The sequence below is a fragment of the Phasianus colchicus genome, chromosome 7, assembly GCF_987193195.1.
Source record: "Phasianus colchicus chromosome 7, bPhaCol1.hap1.1, whole genome shotgun sequence".
NCBI classification, from domain to species: domain Eukaryota; kingdom Metazoa; phylum Chordata; class Aves; order Galliformes; family Phasianidae; genus Phasianus; species Phasianus colchicus.
In genome coordinates, this window is record NC_143442.1 from 304,210 (window position 1) to 324,591 (window position 20,382).

The following is a 20,382-nucleotide window of genomic DNA, read 5'->3' on the forward strand; positions in this document are numbered from 1 at the left end:
AGCACGAGTTTATTTACATTAAGCAATTATAAAATGGAAGTATATTTTGACACAACTAATCTATAGTTATTAGCATGTAAACAAATGTAATATATGAGTATGTATTCATGGATAATATTTATTGGAATCATAGAATCACAGAATGGCTTAGTTTGTAAGGGATTTTAAGAACACCAGTTCCAATCCCTGCCAAGGGTTGGCTGGCTGCCACTAGCTCAGGCTGCGCGGGGCCCTATACATGTCCAGGGGTGGAGCACCTGCATTTCTCTGGGCAGCCTGTGCTAGGGCCTCACTGCCTGGGGAACAGATTTCCATCTCATATCTGATCTAAAAATCCCCTATTTAGTTTGAAGCCATTCCCCCTTGTCCTGTCATTATCAGACCATGCACTTAGTTGCTCTCCCTCCTGTTTGTAAACTCCCTGTAAGTACTGGAACGCCACAGGGAGTAGTCTCTTCTCCAGACTGAACACATGCAGTTTCCTCAGCCTATCCACATACGAGAAGTGATTATTTAACTATGTAATTGTATTTCTTGTAGTTTGAAACAAAATTTCAGAAGCAAATTAAATCTTTAGGCTTTAAAAAAGCTTTTCTGGAATTCTCTTTGTATTTACCAGAAGAAAGAAAAGTCAAATAAGTTAACCTTTTTTACTGAATTCAAATGCAAAAAAACTGATATTGAAGACATTAAAAGTCTCATTGTATTAATAGAAGTACTTATAGAAAGAACCAAGCATTCCTGAAGAAATTTGGCCTTCTTGAAGACCAAATTATGAAATTAGTTGAAATGTATCAAATACTGTGAAATTACAAATAATGTAATTTGAGTGAATGTGTCTCTGAAATGTGTTGATGAATTCAATATGTTGGTATTATTTCTGTGTTATTTTGCAAGAAAGCTTTTGGTTTTTGAAATTTTTGGAAGCAGTGAATTTTGTAGATTTCTAAACCTGAATTCCAGACCAGTTTTCTCAGCTCTCATTTGGTTTGTTGCTTTGAAATGTTGTGGTGCTTAACTGATCTGCAGGTCATGTGCTCCAAAAACTGTTGTGGCAAAACCTAGTGACCTGTGCTTTATTTTCATCACATTGAGAAGCACTTCTTCTTTAGTTCCTGGCAAAGAGTGCCTAAACACTACTAAGGGATTTCAGGCTCCTTCACTATAGAATCTTACTGGTCTTGTTTTAAAATAAGATAATATATAAAATTAAAGCTGGACCATTAACAAAGCGGTCATCTTCCTGGTAGAAACCCAGAAAAAAAACAGTAGAAAGCTCCAGTAACAGTGACAGTGACTCAGGCTCCTCGTCAGACACATCAAGTGAAGGCATAAGCAGCAGTGATTCTGATGACCTAGAGGAGGATGAGGAGGAGGAGGAGGAGGACCAGAGTGCTGAAGAGAGTGAAGATGATGAATCTGATTCTGAAAATGAAGCACATCAGGAAAACAAGAACAAGGTATGACATTTCATTCTGCAGCTTGCAGTCTTGTCATTGGAAGCTGTTTGTGGAAAAAAATCATCTAGTGTTTATACCAGAGAGTAATTATTTATCTGCATATTAATGAATGTTAGGAATGCTGGTTTTGCTTAGTTTATCAGTTTTTTTGTTTTATTTTTGTTCTTTTTCCCTCCCTTTTTTGTATAAGCGTGGGCTTTTTGCTAGTGAGGGGCTAGAAGTTTTATTTTGTTATCAAGTATGAAATATATTTAAAAAAAAAAAAAAAACAAGAATGAACAACAGCAACAAAACTCAGAACCAACAACACCAAGAAGTTAGGTGCTGTGCACTGATACTGAGTTGAAAGTGTGCCTTTTCAAGATATTGCACCTTGGCAGTTGCTTTTTCATTGTAAAATGATTACTTTTCCTGATAACAAATAGAAGAACAAGATTGGAATGTGGGTAACTTATTAGGTTTACTGTCAGATTACTTGTTAAAAGCAATCGTGTTTTAGTACTCTTCTTTACTGACTATTTTCTTCACATGCTGAGATTATCTTGGAAAGAAAAAATCCCTAAATATGTCACAGGATTTATTTTAAAATTAGTATTATTCATTCTCGGCCAAGAAGAGTATAATTATTCCTTTAGGATGGATGATTTTTTTTCTATCATCTTTAAGTAATCTAACATGAATGTTCGTAAATCCATGTTTTGCAGGTGCTAATGCATAGTGGTGTAAAAGATATGAAAACTGATGGGCAAAAAGCCCACGAAAAGTCCCAAGAAAAAAGAACACACCAGCAGATACCTCTTGTGTCTGATTCCCAGACTCATTCATCATTCCAGTCCCAGCAGAAGCAGCCTCAGGTTTTGTCACAGCAACTTCCGTTTATTTTCCAAAGCTCTCAGGCGAAGGAGGAATCTGTGAACAAACACACAAGTGTAATACAGTCTACAGGATTGGTTCCCAGTGTGAAACCTTTGTCGTTGATACATCAAGCCAAAAAGGAAGCCTATTTAAAAATCTTAGTTCCTCCTCCTGACCTACTCAAAGCAGGGAATAAGAATACCTCTGAAGAATCCATCCCTTTGATCAGCGATGTACGATCAAAACGAGTGAGTGAAAAATCACTGTTCTTGCTGTTTGTAACCTGTGCTGTTACTGCCACATTATCAATCTCTATTTAAATCTGATATTTAAATATAATTTAAAGTGGTCTCCAATCATTTATTGCTAATTCGGGATCTTTTATTTGAAGTTCACCTGAGTAGTTTTTGTATTATAAGATCTTTAACACAGTAAGCCCAGTAATACCTGGAAACAAAAGGATGTCTTGAAGATGACATAGGCTTTTGCATGGTGGTTTATGAAGGTTATAATCTTCTCTCTTCCCTTCTGTGCTGACGAAGAAAGGGATTTTGTTGTGCGTCTCTTAAATAAATGTGAGCAGCTAAATTATGTATCAGAATGAGAAGAGGACTCCTGGGAAATTGAATGGGATGGACGATTTTAGCTTTCCTTCTCAGTTTTAATCGAAGTGCTGGTTTAATATTTTCCATGTCTGGTGTATAAGCATTGTAAATTTCATTTTCTGTTGTGTTCGTTCCTTGCAGATGGAAGGATGTTTGTGGATTAATTATTAAAACTCAGTATAACCTTTGCAGTAAAATTTCTTTTTACTGATCAGGACCTTACAGTATGCTTATACATATCTATGCTAACAGTTTTGTTGCTTACAAAGCTTTGTTTTGATTTTGTACTTTGTTTTTCAATTTGTGATTATGGTAGAATCATTTTTGTTGACTAGCAGTAAGTTTTCATGGTTCCTATTCAGTTTGATTTTAGTGGAGATTGGATGGCAATAAAAATGTGTGATTTTAGAAATGTTGAGGCTGGGGTTATATGTGTGTGTATTTATATGCATACATGTATGTATGTATAAGCATTCATCCAGACATTTCATATTTTAAAACACCTTAGAAGTAATGACAGTGAAAAGTGAAGCCTGATTCACCAATAACTCATGATTTAAAGACCTTAAACATTTCAAACACTTTTTCTTCTAGACTGGAAGTGAATCATTTTGTCCTTCCAAATCCCAGGTGCTTCTCAATGTTTAAATAAGCTGATCATTTAATTGAATTTGTAAATAAATGTAATTATGGAAATACCTGTCTTTTCCATTGGAAGTGGATTCTGGTATCAGATTTAGGTCGAGAGTCTTTAAGTGGCGATTTGTCACTCATTTAGTGCTGTTATTTCTGTAATTTTCTACTGGAAATAAGCACTACGTAAATATCTGTCTTACAGATCTTTGTTTTGTGTTTAGTTTTAAGTAGTAGTTTTTCCAGAAATGTATTTGATGTAATACGTAAAAATTGATTTAGGTTGCACGATATTAATTCTACTTCTTTAATCGAAGAAAGTGTATTTGCCTTATTTTTGAAGAATTTGAGATAGAACCCTCTAAGCTTCACATGGATGTGTTTCTGAAGCACTAGAGTCTACTATGGGATTTTAAATTTTATGTGAAGAATTTTCAAGTACTACTTTTCTCTTTCTTCAGGGATGAAAAGCTTGTGTATCACAGTTCTTTTGAGTAGTTACATTTTTTCTCACGATTTTCTGTGTAAAAGTTTCCTGTGCCAAGAGCCTTCTGTTGGATTTCGGCTAGCGTTGTAGCATTAGTGTGTTGCATTTACCACGTGCTTTCAAATGGACCATTCAGTAAAGAGATTAAATATATTGACATGAGTAAAAAGTGGGTTTATCCCTGTGTAGCTACATAAGTGTAGTCTATTTTTTCTGTCTGAGATGATATTTAATTTCTTCATGAGAATTGCCATGCAGAGCAATGCAGAAAGAGAATAAGGTTCCTTGCGTAATTTAAATCAGCTTCATTTTTATTTCAATTCGTTTTGTCTTATGTGATTTGCACTGAAAGCTACTGGAGAGACACAAAGAACTTGCAGCTACTCGTCTCTTCTTCTGTAGCTAGCACTTACGTTCTATTAAAAAGAGCTTTTCTGAAAGCAGATATTTGATTTAATAGAGTTCATCTGGCTGAAAAAAAAACCCAACTCAGATTTTATTCCTCTTCTTATTTCTTTAGGAACAATATAAACAGACATTCCCAGCAGCACAGCTAAAGAAACAGGAATCATCTAAGAGCCTGAAGAAGGTCATTGCATCTTTGTCAAGCTCAAAACCAACATCCAGTTCACCAGCTCATCAAAAACTCACATCTTTGGAAAACAACCATTCTAATCCATTCCTGACAAATGCACTTTTAGGTAATCACCAACCCAATGGAGTTATTCAGAGCGTCATCCAGGAAGTTCCTCTTGCACTTACTACAAAACAGAAATCCCAAACCAAGATCAATGAAAGTGTAGCCATTGCTAGCAGTACCCCCTTTTCTTTGCCAGTGAACTTGAGTGCATGTGGGAAAAAAGCAACTGGTAACCGGACACTTGTTGTGCCCTCTACCTCTCCTATGTTACCTGGTTCAGGAAAGGATAAACCAGTCAGCAATAATGCAGTAAATGCAGTAAAAACACAACACCGCCTTCCATCTGCAAAACTGGTAGTGGAGCAGTTCAGAGGGGTAGACTCAGATGCCCCCAGCAGTAAAGAATCTGACGACTCAAATGATGATGATGACGACGATGAAGATGAGGATGATGAAGATGAAGATGATGATTCTGATGATAGCCAATCAGGTGGTTTAAACTTTTTAATAGGAAAAGCAGAAACTTATTTTTATGTGTTGAAAACATACTTACTTCCCGCAGTATTTTTTAAATAGGGGAAGGCAATGTTGAGGAGGCATGGCCCACCCAGTCCCTTAAGATAGCATGAAAAGTATTGCATGCCTCCCAGTCCTTCCTTATGTCACATCCAAAATTATGTTTTGGGTATTCTAGTACTTGGTTACATGGCAAGCATACTTTCAGCTGTCCTGGTAGATAGGGTTCAGGGCCCTTCTGGCACGGCTATCAAAGAACTAATATCCAGACAAATCACCCAACCTGCAATTCATGTACTGTTTCCATGGCAGGGTGCACAGGAGAGGGTTGTAGAGAATAGGCTGGTTGATGGTTCTGTCAGGCAGAGCCCATCTGCTGAGCAACCTTCCTCAGCCAGAGAGGAGCTAAGCAAAATTGCCTTCAAATTTTTAAGACTGGTAAGAAAAGCATATTTGTAGGGCTTTATTGAGGAGCACAGTAGTGAATGAGCTTAGAGAATTGTACCAGGACAGTTGTAAAGGCTGCGTTATTCATAGGTAACTTTCTGATTTGTATTTGAAAACTCAAGTGATTCAGAAAGGCATGACTTGTTTTGAAAAGTTCATTATATTCGCAGCCACTCCCTTCCCACGTGTGCCCACATCCCTTGTGTCTTGCTCTGCCTTTGCTATTCTCTTCTTACCTTTTATCCACACATCTTCTGTTGTGCTCAGAACTGTTGCCTCTTTTCTGTTCCTTATCCTGTCTGTCCTTAACTCTATCTCTAACTTTGCCCAGATTGCCTTACCTTCATTTTTCACGCCTCTCTGCACCCAGTTCCACCATTTGCTGCTTCTTCTTTGTGCAGGATTTCACAGCTTTTATAGTTGCCCTTCCCACAGCAGGGCACGCGTGCCAGGCTCACAGGGCATCTAGCTGTAGTCTGTCCTACAGTAAACAATCTCTTAAAACACTTCTGTTTCTGTCTCTCTTCTCCTCGTGAGGAACAACAGTGCATTGTAACACAGAACTACTTTGTACTGTCACGATTTTAGCTATTTTGAAGCTTAGGTAAAAGGAATGTTTTAAAGTGTCAGAAAGCCTTTGTTTTTAATAAGACCAAAGGCTTTACAAGTGTTAAACCTTTAAGTGTGTTTGCTTTTAATTACCTGGTCTTATTCTGTCTTTTGCTGTAATTTTTCTTAATAGAGTCTGACAGTAATTCTGAGTCGGATACAGATGGGTCTGAAGATGAAGATGATGAGGATGATAAGGATCAAGATGAATCAGATACAGACACTGAGGGTGAAAAAACTCCACTGAAACTGAAGAAAACTGGTTCCTCCATGAAGAGCTCTTCCATTGGTCCTGCGGCTCATTCCACTCCACTAAATCTCCAAGTAGCAAAGACCCCAAGCTCTGCACCATCTGCCTTATGTCCTGAGACCCAGCCTGCAGTTTTTCTTGGGACAACACCATCTACTCTTACACCAAGTTCACACTGTGGTATCTGAATGTTTTTTTATATAATACAGTGTAACACCTAAGTGGTATGTGTTGTAAAGGTTCTTACAAAAAGTATTTTAAACAGTAGTATGAGGTGATCTTTTCACAAGTGTTTCCAAAAGACCTTAAAATCATTCAGCTGAATTACAGGTACCTAGAAACCTGATGTTACACTCAGTCTGGGATATCTTAGTCCATGTAATTTTGTACTTGAGAGAAAGTAGGAAGTAATAGTTGGATTTTATATTTATTAAGCTAAAGCTTAATTAATTGATTAGTCTTTATCGAACGTATTACTCTGAACTAGTAGTTTATAAGATTGTAGAGATCACACAGACTTATTTAAAAAAAAAATATGGAAAAAACATAACGTTTTCCTGTTATGTTGATAATCCTCTACTGGATAACTGATTGGAAAAATACAACTGCTGCAGAAGAGCCTGTGGTTTTTTTTTGAAGGTCAGACTTCTCAATTTGCACAGTAACAATTAAATCAATTTGCATATTTACTCCTTTGAATTGGCAACTTGATATTTAATTAACACACAAGTGGAGTAAGTTTTTAATTGCAACATCTACTCATAGACTGGTCTTTGTAGTTCAATTCTGTGGAACAGAAATAAAATGCCATGACATCAAGTACATTAACTTTAAAGGAACATGTGATCGACTTCATGGTTTTTTTCCATGAACAGGCAGGTGAATTACACAGTAAAAGATTTCACATGTATTGAGAATAATCCACATTCTTAAAAGTATGAGGTTAATTTTGTTTTTCAGAAATTTGGGGTTGATGTATGATGCTTTTAAAAGGCTGGTGGATTTTTGTTGTTAGTTGTGGACATGACAGATTCAGTGTATTAATTTTGTCTCCTTGTGTTAGGTTCAGTACTTGTTTTCCTCACCAAGAATAGCCATAATGCTGTTAAAATATTCTTGTATTCATCTTACCTAAAGGTAGTCAGTTGCTAAAGAGGTGTATGGCCTCTTCTCCATATCTGACTTTCATTACACAGCTTTTTCTCAGTTGTATTTGGATAAACAATTTTGTTCCCTCGATCATGACTGTTAGAAGTAATATGAAGGTCATGTTAGTTTAAGACTGCAGCAGTGTGTCCAAGACGTTTGGCATCCAAGCATGCACAGCTCATCTTCTAGTCACCTCCATTGGAAACATGTGCTATTATGTCATAAAATAGTCCTAACTGTGACGGTTTTTGCAAGTTTGGAAGGTACTTGTACTTTCTCATGTCGGTTTACACAGGCAAGAGGCATGTCGTGTTCTTCAAACAAAAGCTCCAGACAGCCTTTTTGAGAAATGCATTTTTCCAAATTTGTCTGGGTTCATAGTTGATAACCTACAGTTCTCTGAAAAAAAACCTGAGAAAAGTACCAGGGTTCAGCACTCTTTAAACCCCACATTTTATTTTCTTTTTCACTTATATTTTTGATTAAAGTCTTGATTAGCATCAAATAAAGCAAAAGGTATTTGAATTCTGGATAGCTGGAATAATTTTTCTACTTTTGGCAGTTGACCACAGTCTCATACAAAGTGCACTTTGAGGACAGAGTCTAGTCATACATGGATTTTTAAAGTAAGGAATATTTCCTTTTTCATTTTCTGTACAGAAAAAACTGGTATAGAAATACAGGTTGCATGGCATTATTATATTGCATCTCCATATAATACCTGACACAGATAAACAAGACAAGCAGCTTAGCATGGCATGATTGCTTTTTTTTTGTTTTGTTTTAGAAAAAGAAGTTAAAGGAAAATTACTAAAAAAAGTATTTCCAAAGAGCAAGAAGTTGCATTAAGTTTTAGATATACGATATCTAGAATGTAAAAATGATTTAACTTTTCAGGATGTAAGTTTAAAGGTATGGTTTAGGAACATGTTACTTTCTTTTTTGTAAGCTCGGGTGTTAATAAGAAATTCTTTTTTAGGCATTTCAAAGAGACGAAGAGTAACAGATGAACGGGAGCTGCGTGTTCCTCTGGAATATGGGTAGGTTGCATATATTCTTGATATTCTGTAAGGGGGAGCTGATACCTTCAAAAATCAGCTGGGAAAGAAATGATGTATTTCAGTCCCAAGAATTTTTAAAACAGAAAAAGGGCTTCAAGGACTTAGATTTTCAACTCTCAATGACTGCAGATCTCTTTAGAAGTATGAGCATATTTCATGCATTCACTTGTGCATCAAATTTACTCCTTTGCAAACATGACTTGCCTTTTAGCAGTTTTGCCACTGGACATTAGTCCTTTCAGTTCATTCTGTACTCAACAAACTCCTTGAAATATTGTTCTAAAATCTGTATTTTATCAGTAGCTTGACAGAAATGAATTCATATACAATCAGAATTTTGACAGTCAACATTGTAACAATTTCTCTTTCTTCCTGTTTGATTTTTTGATAATCAGAATGCAACTTCTGCACTTCAGGTGAAATTCTAGAATTGGCATTATGTATTTCTTAAGAAGTGAATTATTATGTGCATCCATTTCATGTTATTCTAGCTGGCAAAGAGAAACCCGAATAAGAAACTTTGGTGGTCGTCTTCAGGGAGAAGTAGCGTATTTTGCACCGTGTGGAAAGAAGCTGAGACAGTATCCTGAAGTAGTAAAGGTATTAAAGTAAATTATTTTCTTCGCTTCTGTGTTCTCATGCTACCAAGCATGTTTACGATGAAAGAATGCCACTTTTTCCTCCAGTAAAGATCCTTATTTCAAAATACGTGATGTGAGGAGATGATAATACTTCTCAGCCTGATTGCTGAGTTGGTCTGTGTATCACCTTGATCAAATATGCAAGTCATTACACTCACAGTTAGCTGTACAAAGCTGGGTTGTAATTATTTACAAGCTGAAGTGGAAAAATATGTGATTTTTTCAGTATCTCAGCAGAAATGGAATAATGGATATCTCAAGGGACAATTTCAGCTTCAGTGCAAAAATAGGAGTGGGTGACTTCTATGAAGCCAGAGATGGACCGCAGGTATCTGCTTTTTAAAAAGTAAAGTCTTTGATCCAAGGAACATTAACCTTACTTTGGATGAAGTAGTTTTTGCTACAGTCTGAAGCATTTATTGTTTTTAGATAATTCTTTCTAAAAATTCTGCGTATTTCTTAATGATAATAATTGTGAGTTGCTTATGCCTTGATCCCTGGCAGCGTTGAAAACTGCACCTCTCAGTGATTTCAGAAGGAGCTTGCAAGGGTTCAGCATGCCTCATGACCAACTCTGAGCCTGGTTTTGTGTAGTACAAAGGAACTCAGAGTTCCATGTTTTATCTGAGTTGGTGTTCAGCTATTTCTGACTGAAACTTGTCTTCCTGTTTTGTAGAAACTAGTATTGATGATAATTTCTGTGTTTGCTTTACATTACACTGCTTTCATGTATTCACCTTCATAAAATGTCTAAAATACACGTTTAAAGTGTTTGTTTTATCAGGATCATTAAGGAAGGGAAATCTGAGTATACTGGTAATGCTTTAGAGTGGCAGAATTACTGCATGTTGTGTAGAGAAATCACCAGAATAAATAATGTTAGAATTCTAAGGTAATTAGTACTTTGATTGATCCATGCTTTATTTCTCTACTTTGGTCATGTTGCCTTTTCTTAAGGATGCGTGCAAAAGATTTTGGACTTCAGTCAATGAATAGATTTTCTTTTTTAAATTATAAGCATGTTTATGTGTTACTACAGCAGTGTGGATAGATAACCACACAGTTTTTCCCTGTGTGACTGTGATACTGTGTGGATGTAGTATTTGCATAATAAAAATTTGAAAGCTTAACAGCAACTGAATTCATGGTAAATGTTAGAATACAGTTCCTTTTTTACCCTGTTAGGTTCTTTGTGTGTTTCCCATATTTGTTCCATAACTTTGCTCCCTTCTTCAGTTATCTTTTTCTTCCCCTCCTTCAATTCATGGGGTAATGTTCAGATCTTGCCCTTCTTTGGTACAGTAGAACTTCAGAAATGAGGAGCGTTGGAAGGGCACATTCCTGTAGGTGAGACTGGCAGTTTCTGCTTATGTAGTTTGTTTACAACAAATGAGGAGGATGAATCTAAATTGAAATTAATTATGATGCCAGCTACTTGTAAAGTGCCTGTGGCTTTTGGATTGTGGTTCATTAGATTGGCCAGCAGGTTTTCAGCTTTGTTCTGCTTCCCTCTATGGTTATACCCTTGAGATAGCCCTATAGTGTTCCTTCTGGCCTCTAGCTATTTTTTCCATACAGCAGTGCCAGCTAGATGTCTGATGTCCTCTGTCATATTGCTAGGCCTGAGCAGATGGCCTCATTGCAGTAGGGTATTGCATAGACCTAAAGGTCAGAAACTAAATTACTGGTTGGATTGGTTGAAACTAGATGATTACTGTGATCCTCTTCAACCCAGGCTGTTCTATGATTAGTTTCAACAATAAAGGACAACATTTCAAAATATTATTTAGATTTCTTTCTCTTTGTGTAGTGAAGCTTAGCTTATGTTGAAGCCATTGCATCTCTTACATCAGCACTCATCCTGCTTTTTCTTTTTCCCTCCCTTTGACATATAGAAAATGCACAGAATCTCAGATTGTATGTTTTTTATGATAAAAATGTATTCTGGTTCCAATTACATATATATATATAGATAGATAGATAGATAGATATAGATATCTATCTATCTATCTATATATATATATATATATACACATTTATATATAATCCCAAAACACAGGTAGTTAATTATTGCCTTCTATGGAGAGAGATGTTGTCATACTGCTCTGTAGTTGTTCGTTGCAGAGTGCTTGCCCTTGTCATATGCAACAGAACTTACATGCAGAAATTCTTTATTTCTTGTCTTTATTTCTTGTCTTTATTTCTTGTTTTTCTGGTTTTGTATTCTTCAAAATACAAAACTGCTGTAATGACACAGTGGCTAAATATGGTGTAGCTCATGGCCAATATTGCAGTTATTTTTATTTTAATACATGATTAAATGAAACTATCAACTTGTGTGGTGAGAATTTCACAGCAGTGAGATATATGAGAATTAGATTATTCAGGCACGTTTTCTTAAAAGAATATCAAGAGAAGACTCAAAGTAGTGTTTATTTTGTTGTATGAAATCTGGGTAATAAGAAATAAAGATGTTGACTTCTGTTTACATTCTCTTATCATGAGATTCTCTTTTCCATGACATTTGAGTCACCCAAACACTGAACCAATTACAAATGGGTTCCAAGTTGTTTCGAGCATTAAACTTTATTTAAAACAGAATGAAAATTATCAACTAGATGTTAGCATGGCAACTGTCAGATGGCCTTTTGAAGTCATTGATAAAAGATGGAAACATGCTTTGGGTTCTGAACTGACATATATCAGCACACTCAGTAGTGAATTAGTGTGTGTTTATTCCAGTTGAAAACTCTCCTTCCTCAATGCCATATGAAAGAAGAGAATATTGTGCAGCTACGATGTGCTAATGCGTTCCTCCCCACACCCTCAATTGTCACTTAATTTATAAAAGATTTAGGTAATTGAATGACCTCCATCAGTTTGCTGTGATTTCTGTGCTTAAAAATAAAATCAGATACCATTGGAAAATCAGTAATTATTAATCCAGTAAATTTCTTTCTATTCTCTATAAGCACAGTGATTTCAATATAAAAGAGCAGCCGTACTGGTACAGACCAGGAGTTGTGCTGAGCCCTGTGTTCTGTCTCCAGCAGTAGCTCAGTGAATGCCTTGGGGAAAATAAAGTTGGCACACCTGTAGGAATAATAAATCCATGTGTGTCCATGTGTTTTCAGGTACAGGGCTGTCCTGGGACCTATTATGTAGTTTGTCTACTCAGTGTCTCTCAGTGGATCTTGTTTAAACTATTTTTGTGAAATCCTATCTCAAGCTTGTGAAAACATGTTTAATCACAGTATCTGGCAAGATGTTAAGTAATCTTCCTTCCTTTTTTTGAAATGCTGGTTCTTATTGCTTATTGAATCTTATTCTTGTTAGCTTTTAGTTTCTCTACTGTGAGGATTACATGACTGCAATGTGCATCCACAGTTTGTGGTAATAATGATCTCAGAGACTTGTAGATAGAGATCTGAACATTTGTTATCATTACTGTTATTGACCATAGAAAATTAAATGGAAAGCAAAAGAAATCTCCATTTCAGGATCCAAGGTACTTGAACCACGGCTGCAGCTTCTTCTGTTTCTTGAATGAGTTTTTGTTTGTTTGTTTGCTTTTTTGGTTACATAAGATTTATGAAATTTCATAGGTTCAATGTTAGTCTACGTGATAAATATGGTATTATATCTAGCTTGGTTTGCTCAGCTTCGTAAACTACAAGGCAGGTACTGAGCAGTAAAATGAACAATGCATACTTCTCTTGTAAGAAAATGACTTTTTTTTTTTAGTTGTAGACGTGATTAAACTTAATAGTCCTTTGCAGTGATGTACTGTGCATGCTGTGATATGATTGTGGTTCTGAACAGCTGGTATTTAAGACCATAATAATGTAGCCCTTTGGAATCTGTAAACTGAGTGTGAGATGTAATCTTATGATGGTCCTGACTGGGAGTGGTTCAGGCTTAAACATTTCTAGTAAATTGTGAAGAATAAGCAAAAAGCATTAAAAGTAAATTGACAAAATAAGCCAATGATGTATTTTATGCTTGCTTCAGTACTTATGCACTTTCAAATGAGGAAAATTTGGTAATGCAATTGTATTTTTTTGTGAACATATATTTAATAAAAGTGTTTTATATGCTACCAAAATCAATTCTTGATTTAACAGACATTTCCAAAATCTTTTAACAAACTTTCTAGGCTAGATTACAGCGGAGTCCAAAAGTTACTTCCATTTTTTCCATTGTTTGAAAATGATAAAATCTGTTACATAGAAACATGAGAGTAGTTTCTATGTAAAGGGACCTTTAAGATCACCGCGTTCCAAGCCCCTGCTGTAGGCAGGGACACACACCGGGTTGCTGACAGCCCATCCAGCCTGGATACAGTTGTGACGTAGTGGGTGTTAAGTCAGGATCTGTAGGCTGAGCTACTGTTACACTCAGTAGCTACAGTTGAAGGACAGCTTTTTCTAACAAAGTATTTCAATGTTTGCTTTTGAGACTGCATGAAGAAATAGTATTCATAGTGAAAGAAGTGGTTGAACAAGTTGCTTCATGCTTTATTAAGTTGGAAAATGTAGTTTCTATAGCTTCTGGTTAAGACAGAGCATGAAAAGTTACAAGCTTCCGATTTCTTTCAATTCAGTTTGGTGCAGAAATTTTCTTGCACAAGAGAGGAAGAACTAAGTTGTACTAAATACTTCAGACTTAAAATGAACCTGCTTTTTTTGGCGCAGTTGTTGTAAAACTAAGATACACAGCACACAAAGCAGTTTTTGTGGATGGACCACTTCATTTTGTTCTTCTTTATGACAAAGTTTCTGTCAGTACTTTAAACTGGAGGACAGTGATCCATACGTTGACTTTTTTTCATTTGCATGGAGCAGTGGATTCTCTGAAAGCAGTGCAGTTATTTTTTGGTTTATATGGACGAATTTGTTTCTGCTTAAACGTGAGTAGAGCATTAAGTAGTGTGGCCTAAAATAATTAAAAGTAATGCATCAGTGGTGCTGCTGCTGTGTAATTTTGTGAATGCCACTGAGTAGATTTCAATATCTTGCATCGTAGTATAGTTGTGAAATGCTCTGTAGTGATAAGCTGTCAATATAACATTTCTGTGCATCACTGAAACGTTGTACGGCTCAGATAGTCCATCCCAGCTGCTCTCTATATATAATTCATTAGAACTTTATGTATATAGAAGGGTTTAATATATATTAAAACATATATTTATATTTTATTTTTATCTTACAAAAGCATACGCTATTCTTGTTCTCAGATGTCTTTTCTTTTTTGATTCTGTGTTTATAATACTTCTGTGTGAAATGTGTCAATTAAAAGGGCGTGCAGTGGTGTCTTCTGAAGGAAGAGGAAGTCATTCCCTGCATCAGAGCTATGGAAGGGCGTAGAGGACGACCACCAAATCCAGACAGACAGCATTCTAGAGAGGAATCAAGAATGAGACGTCGCAAAGGCCGACCTCCAAACGTTGGAAGCACTGAATTTCTAGACAACACTGATGCGAAGCTTTTAAGAAAGCTACAGGCGCAAGGTAAGGAGTGCTTTACTGCTTTCACAAACACATGAGAGTGTCAGTGCATGGAGAGTTAATGTTTTTTTCTGAAGAGATGTATTTTACTAATATACAACATTTCATTTTAGAACTTTGTCAAATGCTTTTATTGAAGGCCTTTCCTATTTCATGATCAGTAAATATATATGAATCAAGAGAAGTGTGAGCACGCAGATGTGTGTCTGAAAGTTTATTCTGTAATTACTTTATTTAGTTATATAGGTTAAAAAAGCAGACATCCAATGCTCTTTATGTTTTTATTTTAAATTTGCATAAGCAAAAAGCTTTCTGTGTGGTTTCTATTACCAGCTCAAACAACACTGCAACTAGAAATTAGCTTTTTCACCCTCCTGAGAATCTTATGTTCCCCTCTACCTCTACACCATGTTTATGATTGAATGAAGGAAAATTGATCTCAATAGGCAGAGGACAAAGTTGTATGATTTAAGCCGGAGAGAACAGGACTAGGTAACAAATAAGGAAAACAGTAATTCCAGGATTTCTGAATTAAAGGTTAATCTAGTGCTTTGTGACAAGTTATCTCTTTTTTAAAAAGAAAGAAATTGGCTTTTAAACAAAGCAGCATTATTAGTTGGGTGCTGTCTCACACTTCATGGATAAATTTCTCCAAAAGTAGTGCATTAATTTTTGTAGAAATTGTTCATATTCTTTTTCTGCTGCGTACCTACTTTACAGTGCTCATATCAGTGTGTAGATACCACAGACAGTAGTTGGTAGTTGAATGTTTTCAAGATAAAACATGCAAAAATAAATCAACTGATTTCTTGTTCTTCACTTCACACACATATATGGGAATATGAGTTCTATCCTTATTGTTAGAGAGAACTGTTTTTATGAACTTTTTCCTTGTTGTAACAGAAATAGCTAGACAAGCAGCACAGATAAAGCTACTGAGAAAACTCCAGAAGCAGGAACAAGCTCGAGCTGCCAAAGAAGCCAAAAAACAGCAAGGTATGCATCAGACCTGTGAGAGGTTACTTTGAAAACTATGGATGTGAAGTTATCTGTCCTTCATCATTTTCTGCTGATACTAATTTTTCATTTGTTTTTTTTTAAAGCTATTATGGCAGCTGAGGAAAAGCGAAAGCAAAAAGAGCAGATAAAGATAATGAAGCAGCAGGTAAATTGAGATTGCTAATTAACTCTTTAGTATTTCATAATATAGAATATATTTTTAAAGCTCTAAATAAAATTTACAAGTTTGCTTAGCTTGATTTTTTTTTCTGTAGTTTTTGTTGTTTTTTTTTTAGCCTGTGTGTGTGTGTGAAATGAAACATGCTTGAGGCTGTTGCCTCAAGTTGATTTCTTGTTATTCTTGTTACTCTTCAGCAAGTAGAAAATTCATTCCTATACACTACAAATTAAGACATCCAAATCTATCAAAACCCAAAGTCTCTATCTGGGAATACTAAAGTCCACTTAATTGTGAATGTGTTCTCCATGCTACACAGGTGTGACGCTTACTGGTTGACATACTTTGGGTTTAGCAGTACTCAGATTCTGCATGTTGCCCCAAAATTGATTGAAAAATCACTAGAACAAAGGTAGAAATTAATGATTTGAGATGTCTATATCTTATTAGGTGAGGTTGCATCAAATTACCCTTTTCATGGTAGAGCTCCCATTTTTGTTCATTCCTAGGTATCTCTACCATTGCCTGTTAGGACTGAATGCTGCTAGTTCACTTACAGAGTCATCTGGTCCTCTTAAAGGTGTAAAAAAAAAATAAAATACTGCTATGACTTCTTAAACATGTGCATCTATGCATAGCTGTGAGTGTTGGTTCCTTCAGGGGTATCAGATCAGACAAGCAATTTTCTTTCCTTTGTAGGAAAAGATTAAGCGTATCCAGCAAATCAGAATGGAGAAAGAACTTCGAGCTCAACAAATTTTAGAGGTAGACATAATGGCTCAAATAATACAATTCTTTTTTTAAGAATGCTGTCCTTTAGGAGTCACACATGTAGCGAGTAGTGTAACCAAGTAAGCAGGTCTAACAACATGCACTTAGGGGGTCAGATAAAAAAAATTCTGTTATTGAATATTTCATCTTACAAGAAAAAAAAAAAAAGAATAGAAATAAATCTAACTTAAAATCAAATCTTGGAAATACTCATGAGTTCCTTACTTCCTGCACAAATAGTCTTGTTATCCAAAAACCAATAGAAATAGGATAGTTAAGCTGCTAACTTCAGCTGTGTAACTTCACAGTATTAGGATGTTAACACAGGATCATGCCATACACTGAATGAAATGCAGCAGTTTTAAAACACTTATAGAAATACATGTGCTGCAAAATATGTATTATACCTGCATACTATGCTGGTATCATAATAGAGTAACAGAGATAGGTTGCTAGTTCTCAAGTTTACTAATAATAGTTTCATCTTTTTGGTACTTATATTTTCTTTTTTCTGTGTTCTGATTTTGATAGTTATAAGAGCCAAATGAAGAATTAAAATCAATTATGAATAATTATGCGACGTGAGGAAGAAATTCCTTGGAATGTATTCTTAATATATAATGTCACTTCAAATGCTTTAAGATGTAATTTATTTCTAGACAGATTATTTTCAAATTGTGATGTTCTTGTTGAGTGATCTATTTTGCGTGCACAGGCAAAAAAGAAGAAGAAAGAAGAAGCAGCAAATGCTAAATTACTGGAGGCTGAAAAACGAATAAAGGTTAGTTTAGATCTGCTGCAGATGTGAGTTATTTTTAATAACATGTTAATAGAGAAAATCAGGAGCTATTATTCACTGAGTATGGAACTGAATAGATATGACAGGAATACATTTGTTAGAATATATATGTTTTTTAGATGTGTAACATACACCATCTTGTAGATGTAAGTGATGTACACAAAGACAGAAAAGCACATTTATGCAGATGCTATTTTTGTATACTGTTACTTGAAGTTTTTCTTACGTAATATTTGGTTTGCATAACTTGAAATACTTGTACAGCAGCATTATTCACAATATTTTTTCAAGCACACTGTATAAAAACATTTTGCTTTTTCCCTGGAAGAAATAGTTCATATGTGCACTTCTCTTACTGCTTTAGTGTTTGTTCTTGGTGTACTTTAACACTGAATTCCCAACTCAGAATACGTGCAATTACTCTTCTGTAGCCGATATATGAAATAAAATTTTTGTTGGGATGTGCAGTTTCATTATACATGTGCATATTGGGATGTACGTTTTGATACATTAAATACATTTCTTTTGTTTAAGGAAAAAGAGATGCGAAGGCAACAAGCTGTTCTTCTCAAGCACCAGGTGAGTATGCATTTAGTTGACCAAGCAGGCAGAATGCCAATTATAAACCAGTACTTAAGCTGTATGGGGGATAAAAATCTTTAAAATATGCCCTTTTAAAATTTTTGGGTTTGATTCCTGCACATTTTTTCTTTCATCTTATGATTTGTTGCTTGCTTTGGTATTGGGGTCTTTTGGGGGATTTTAAAGTGGTTTTATGACTTTGTGATTTCTGTTTCATAATACTGTGCCAACTCTTTCTACCAGGAGTTGGAGAGGCATAGACTAGATATGGTATGGGTATGTTTATTTTTGTACATCTAACACCGCATTGTGATTTGGTTGTGATATGGTTGTCATAGCAATGCATAAAATGTAGCACTGGCTGCTGTCATATTACATACTGCTGCATGGCTTTACAGCGCAGTGCATTGCATACATCTGCTTGTCTTGTCTGTTAAGAAAAAAAAAGATGTCTCAAACATATAAATAGAATGTGACAATCTATAAATGACTTTCTAAACTGTAATCTGTGTTGCTGATGTCCCAATGTACGTTGGACTAATGTATAAAATCAGGGAATAACAAATGCAAACATAAGTAGGTTGTCACATGAATAATTTTCTAAGCATTGTCCCATTCGTTGGGAATGTATCCAGAGGATTTTAGCAATGATTTGGATTAACTGATTTAAGAAGTCAGGATTGTATCTCTCCGAAGTTTGTAAAGTGCTGAACAAATTAGCTGTCAGAGTAAATAGCATTGTAATTGTTAAGTGAAACATTAACTGATAATTGTAGCCTCACTGAACTAGGTGATAGAATTTACTTTGCTTAACTGGCATTAAGATCTACTCTACAGCTTTTAAGGTTTTTAAGAAAAAAATATACATACTGCTCTAGAATGCAGCTCCTTAATGTATTTGAAGTAGTTGACAAAGTTTACTGAGGGAAAGACATCAATAAATTCAGTGCATGTATGTATATGTGCCACCATTAGCTTGTTTAGAACTGATCTGGGGCTGCAAAAATTCATCTAATTTTTGCTTGATCATAAAAATGTTAATATTTGCAATATTTAGAACAAACATTTTAAAAATTTCTGCTGAATTGGCTACTGAAAAAGTAAATATCAAGTTCCCTAATAGCAGATGTAAGGTAACTGACCTGTTCCAGCCAACCATTATGCTTTTTGTTCTGCCAGCTTATGAAGGAGCAGCATCACAACTGACCATAAGTAAATCTGTATGCTTCTTTTTTTACACTGTCTTCATGTTCATTGCTTTACCTTTTTGCTTTTGATTGTTCTTGTATTTTGCTTTCTAAACCTGAACTAAAACATGCACAGACTTGGCCATTCTATATTTAGTATTTACTGTGACTTGTCTATTAATGCTAAACTTGCACTCAACTTTTTAACTGATATTAATGTGTGGGATTAGTTTTGTTCTAATCTTATCTGCTTCAATAGGAACGAGAGAGGAGAAGACAACATATGATGCTTATGAAAGCCATGGAAGCGCGTAAAAAAGCGGAAGTGAGTAATTGACCTCTGACAGTTTTGATGTTTTCAGTATTTCACTCCATGGTGATCTGTAACAGAGCTTTGTCCTTCATTTACCTGTAGTTGCAGTCGTGTGTGTCATTTGTTCTCAGCTCAGAGCCAGGAAAAGAAGCAACTGGCAGAAATTTAAATACAAGAAATTCCTTTTAAACATAAGAAAAGTTTGTTTATTTTGAGGATGGTTTAACACTAGGACCCAAAGGAAGCTGTGAAGCTCAGCCTACTTGAGAGGGCTTTCTAATGGGCAGAGGGGGAACCGGATGATCTCAGAAGGTTCCTTTCACCCTCGATGACGATGTCTTTCTGTCACAAGACATCAAGAACTGTGTAGTGACTTCACAGTCCTCAGTATTTCCTAGAATGGAAGGTTTTTTTTCTTTCTTGTTATTCTTGTGTATATGGACAGATCATAATCATACTTGTCAGACTTCTTGAACAACTTTTATTCAGTACTTAGCGGTAAGATTGCACATCTTATTCCAGTCCAAAGTTATTGGACTTGCAGATTTTGTGTGAAACGATGCAGATAGGGTTATTACACCATAATAAATGCATTTTTTCAGCTTAGAACATACTGTTGCATTTCAGAAGACACATGCTTCATTTTGCTTTACTAAAATACATAGTCTGAAATTCTCAGTCAGGTGGTAGAGTC

The 20,382-nt window shown here is 35.6% G+C and overlaps 1 protein-coding gene across 12 annotated transcripts in view; it reads left to right on the forward strand.

Annotated features, from left to right (window-relative positions):
* The window catches only part of BAZ2B (bromodomain adjacent to zinc finger domain 2B), a 101,874-nt gene that overhangs the window by 54,928 nt on the left and 26,564 nt on the right, over nucleotides 1–20,382 (forward strand). For 3 of the 12 annotated variants that reach the window (XM_031590852.2, XM_031590847.2, XM_031590846.2), the window contains exons 6-20: nucleotides 1,251–1,460; nucleotides 2,165–2,563; nucleotides 4,561–5,170; nucleotides 6,386–6,682; nucleotides 8,631–8,691; nucleotides 9,204–9,312; nucleotides 9,580–9,681; nucleotides 14,652–14,862; nucleotides 15,763–15,855; nucleotides 15,963–16,024; nucleotides 16,736–16,801; nucleotides 17,523–17,588; nucleotides 18,141–18,185; nucleotides 18,432–18,464; nucleotides 19,635–19,700. In XM_031590852.2, coding sequence (XP_031446712.2) covers nucleotides 1,251–1,460; nucleotides 2,165–2,563; nucleotides 4,561–5,170; nucleotides 6,386–6,682; nucleotides 8,631–8,691; nucleotides 9,204–9,312; nucleotides 9,580–9,681; nucleotides 14,652–14,862; nucleotides 15,763–15,855; nucleotides 15,963–16,024; nucleotides 16,736–16,801; nucleotides 17,523–17,588; nucleotides 18,141–18,185; nucleotides 18,432–18,464; nucleotides 19,635–19,700 — 2,430 coding nt within the window. The remainder of the gene's footprint in view (nucleotides 1–1,250; nucleotides 1,461–2,164; nucleotides 2,564–4,560; nucleotides 5,171–6,385; nucleotides 6,683–8,630; nucleotides 8,692–9,203; nucleotides 9,313–9,579; nucleotides 9,682–14,651; nucleotides 14,863–15,762; nucleotides 15,856–15,962; nucleotides 16,025–16,735; nucleotides 16,802–17,522; nucleotides 17,589–18,140; nucleotides 18,186–18,431; nucleotides 18,465–19,634; nucleotides 19,701–20,382) is intronic. The other 9 variants (XM_031590848.2, XM_031590849.2, XM_031590850.2 and 6 more) reach the window with 6 other exon arrangements.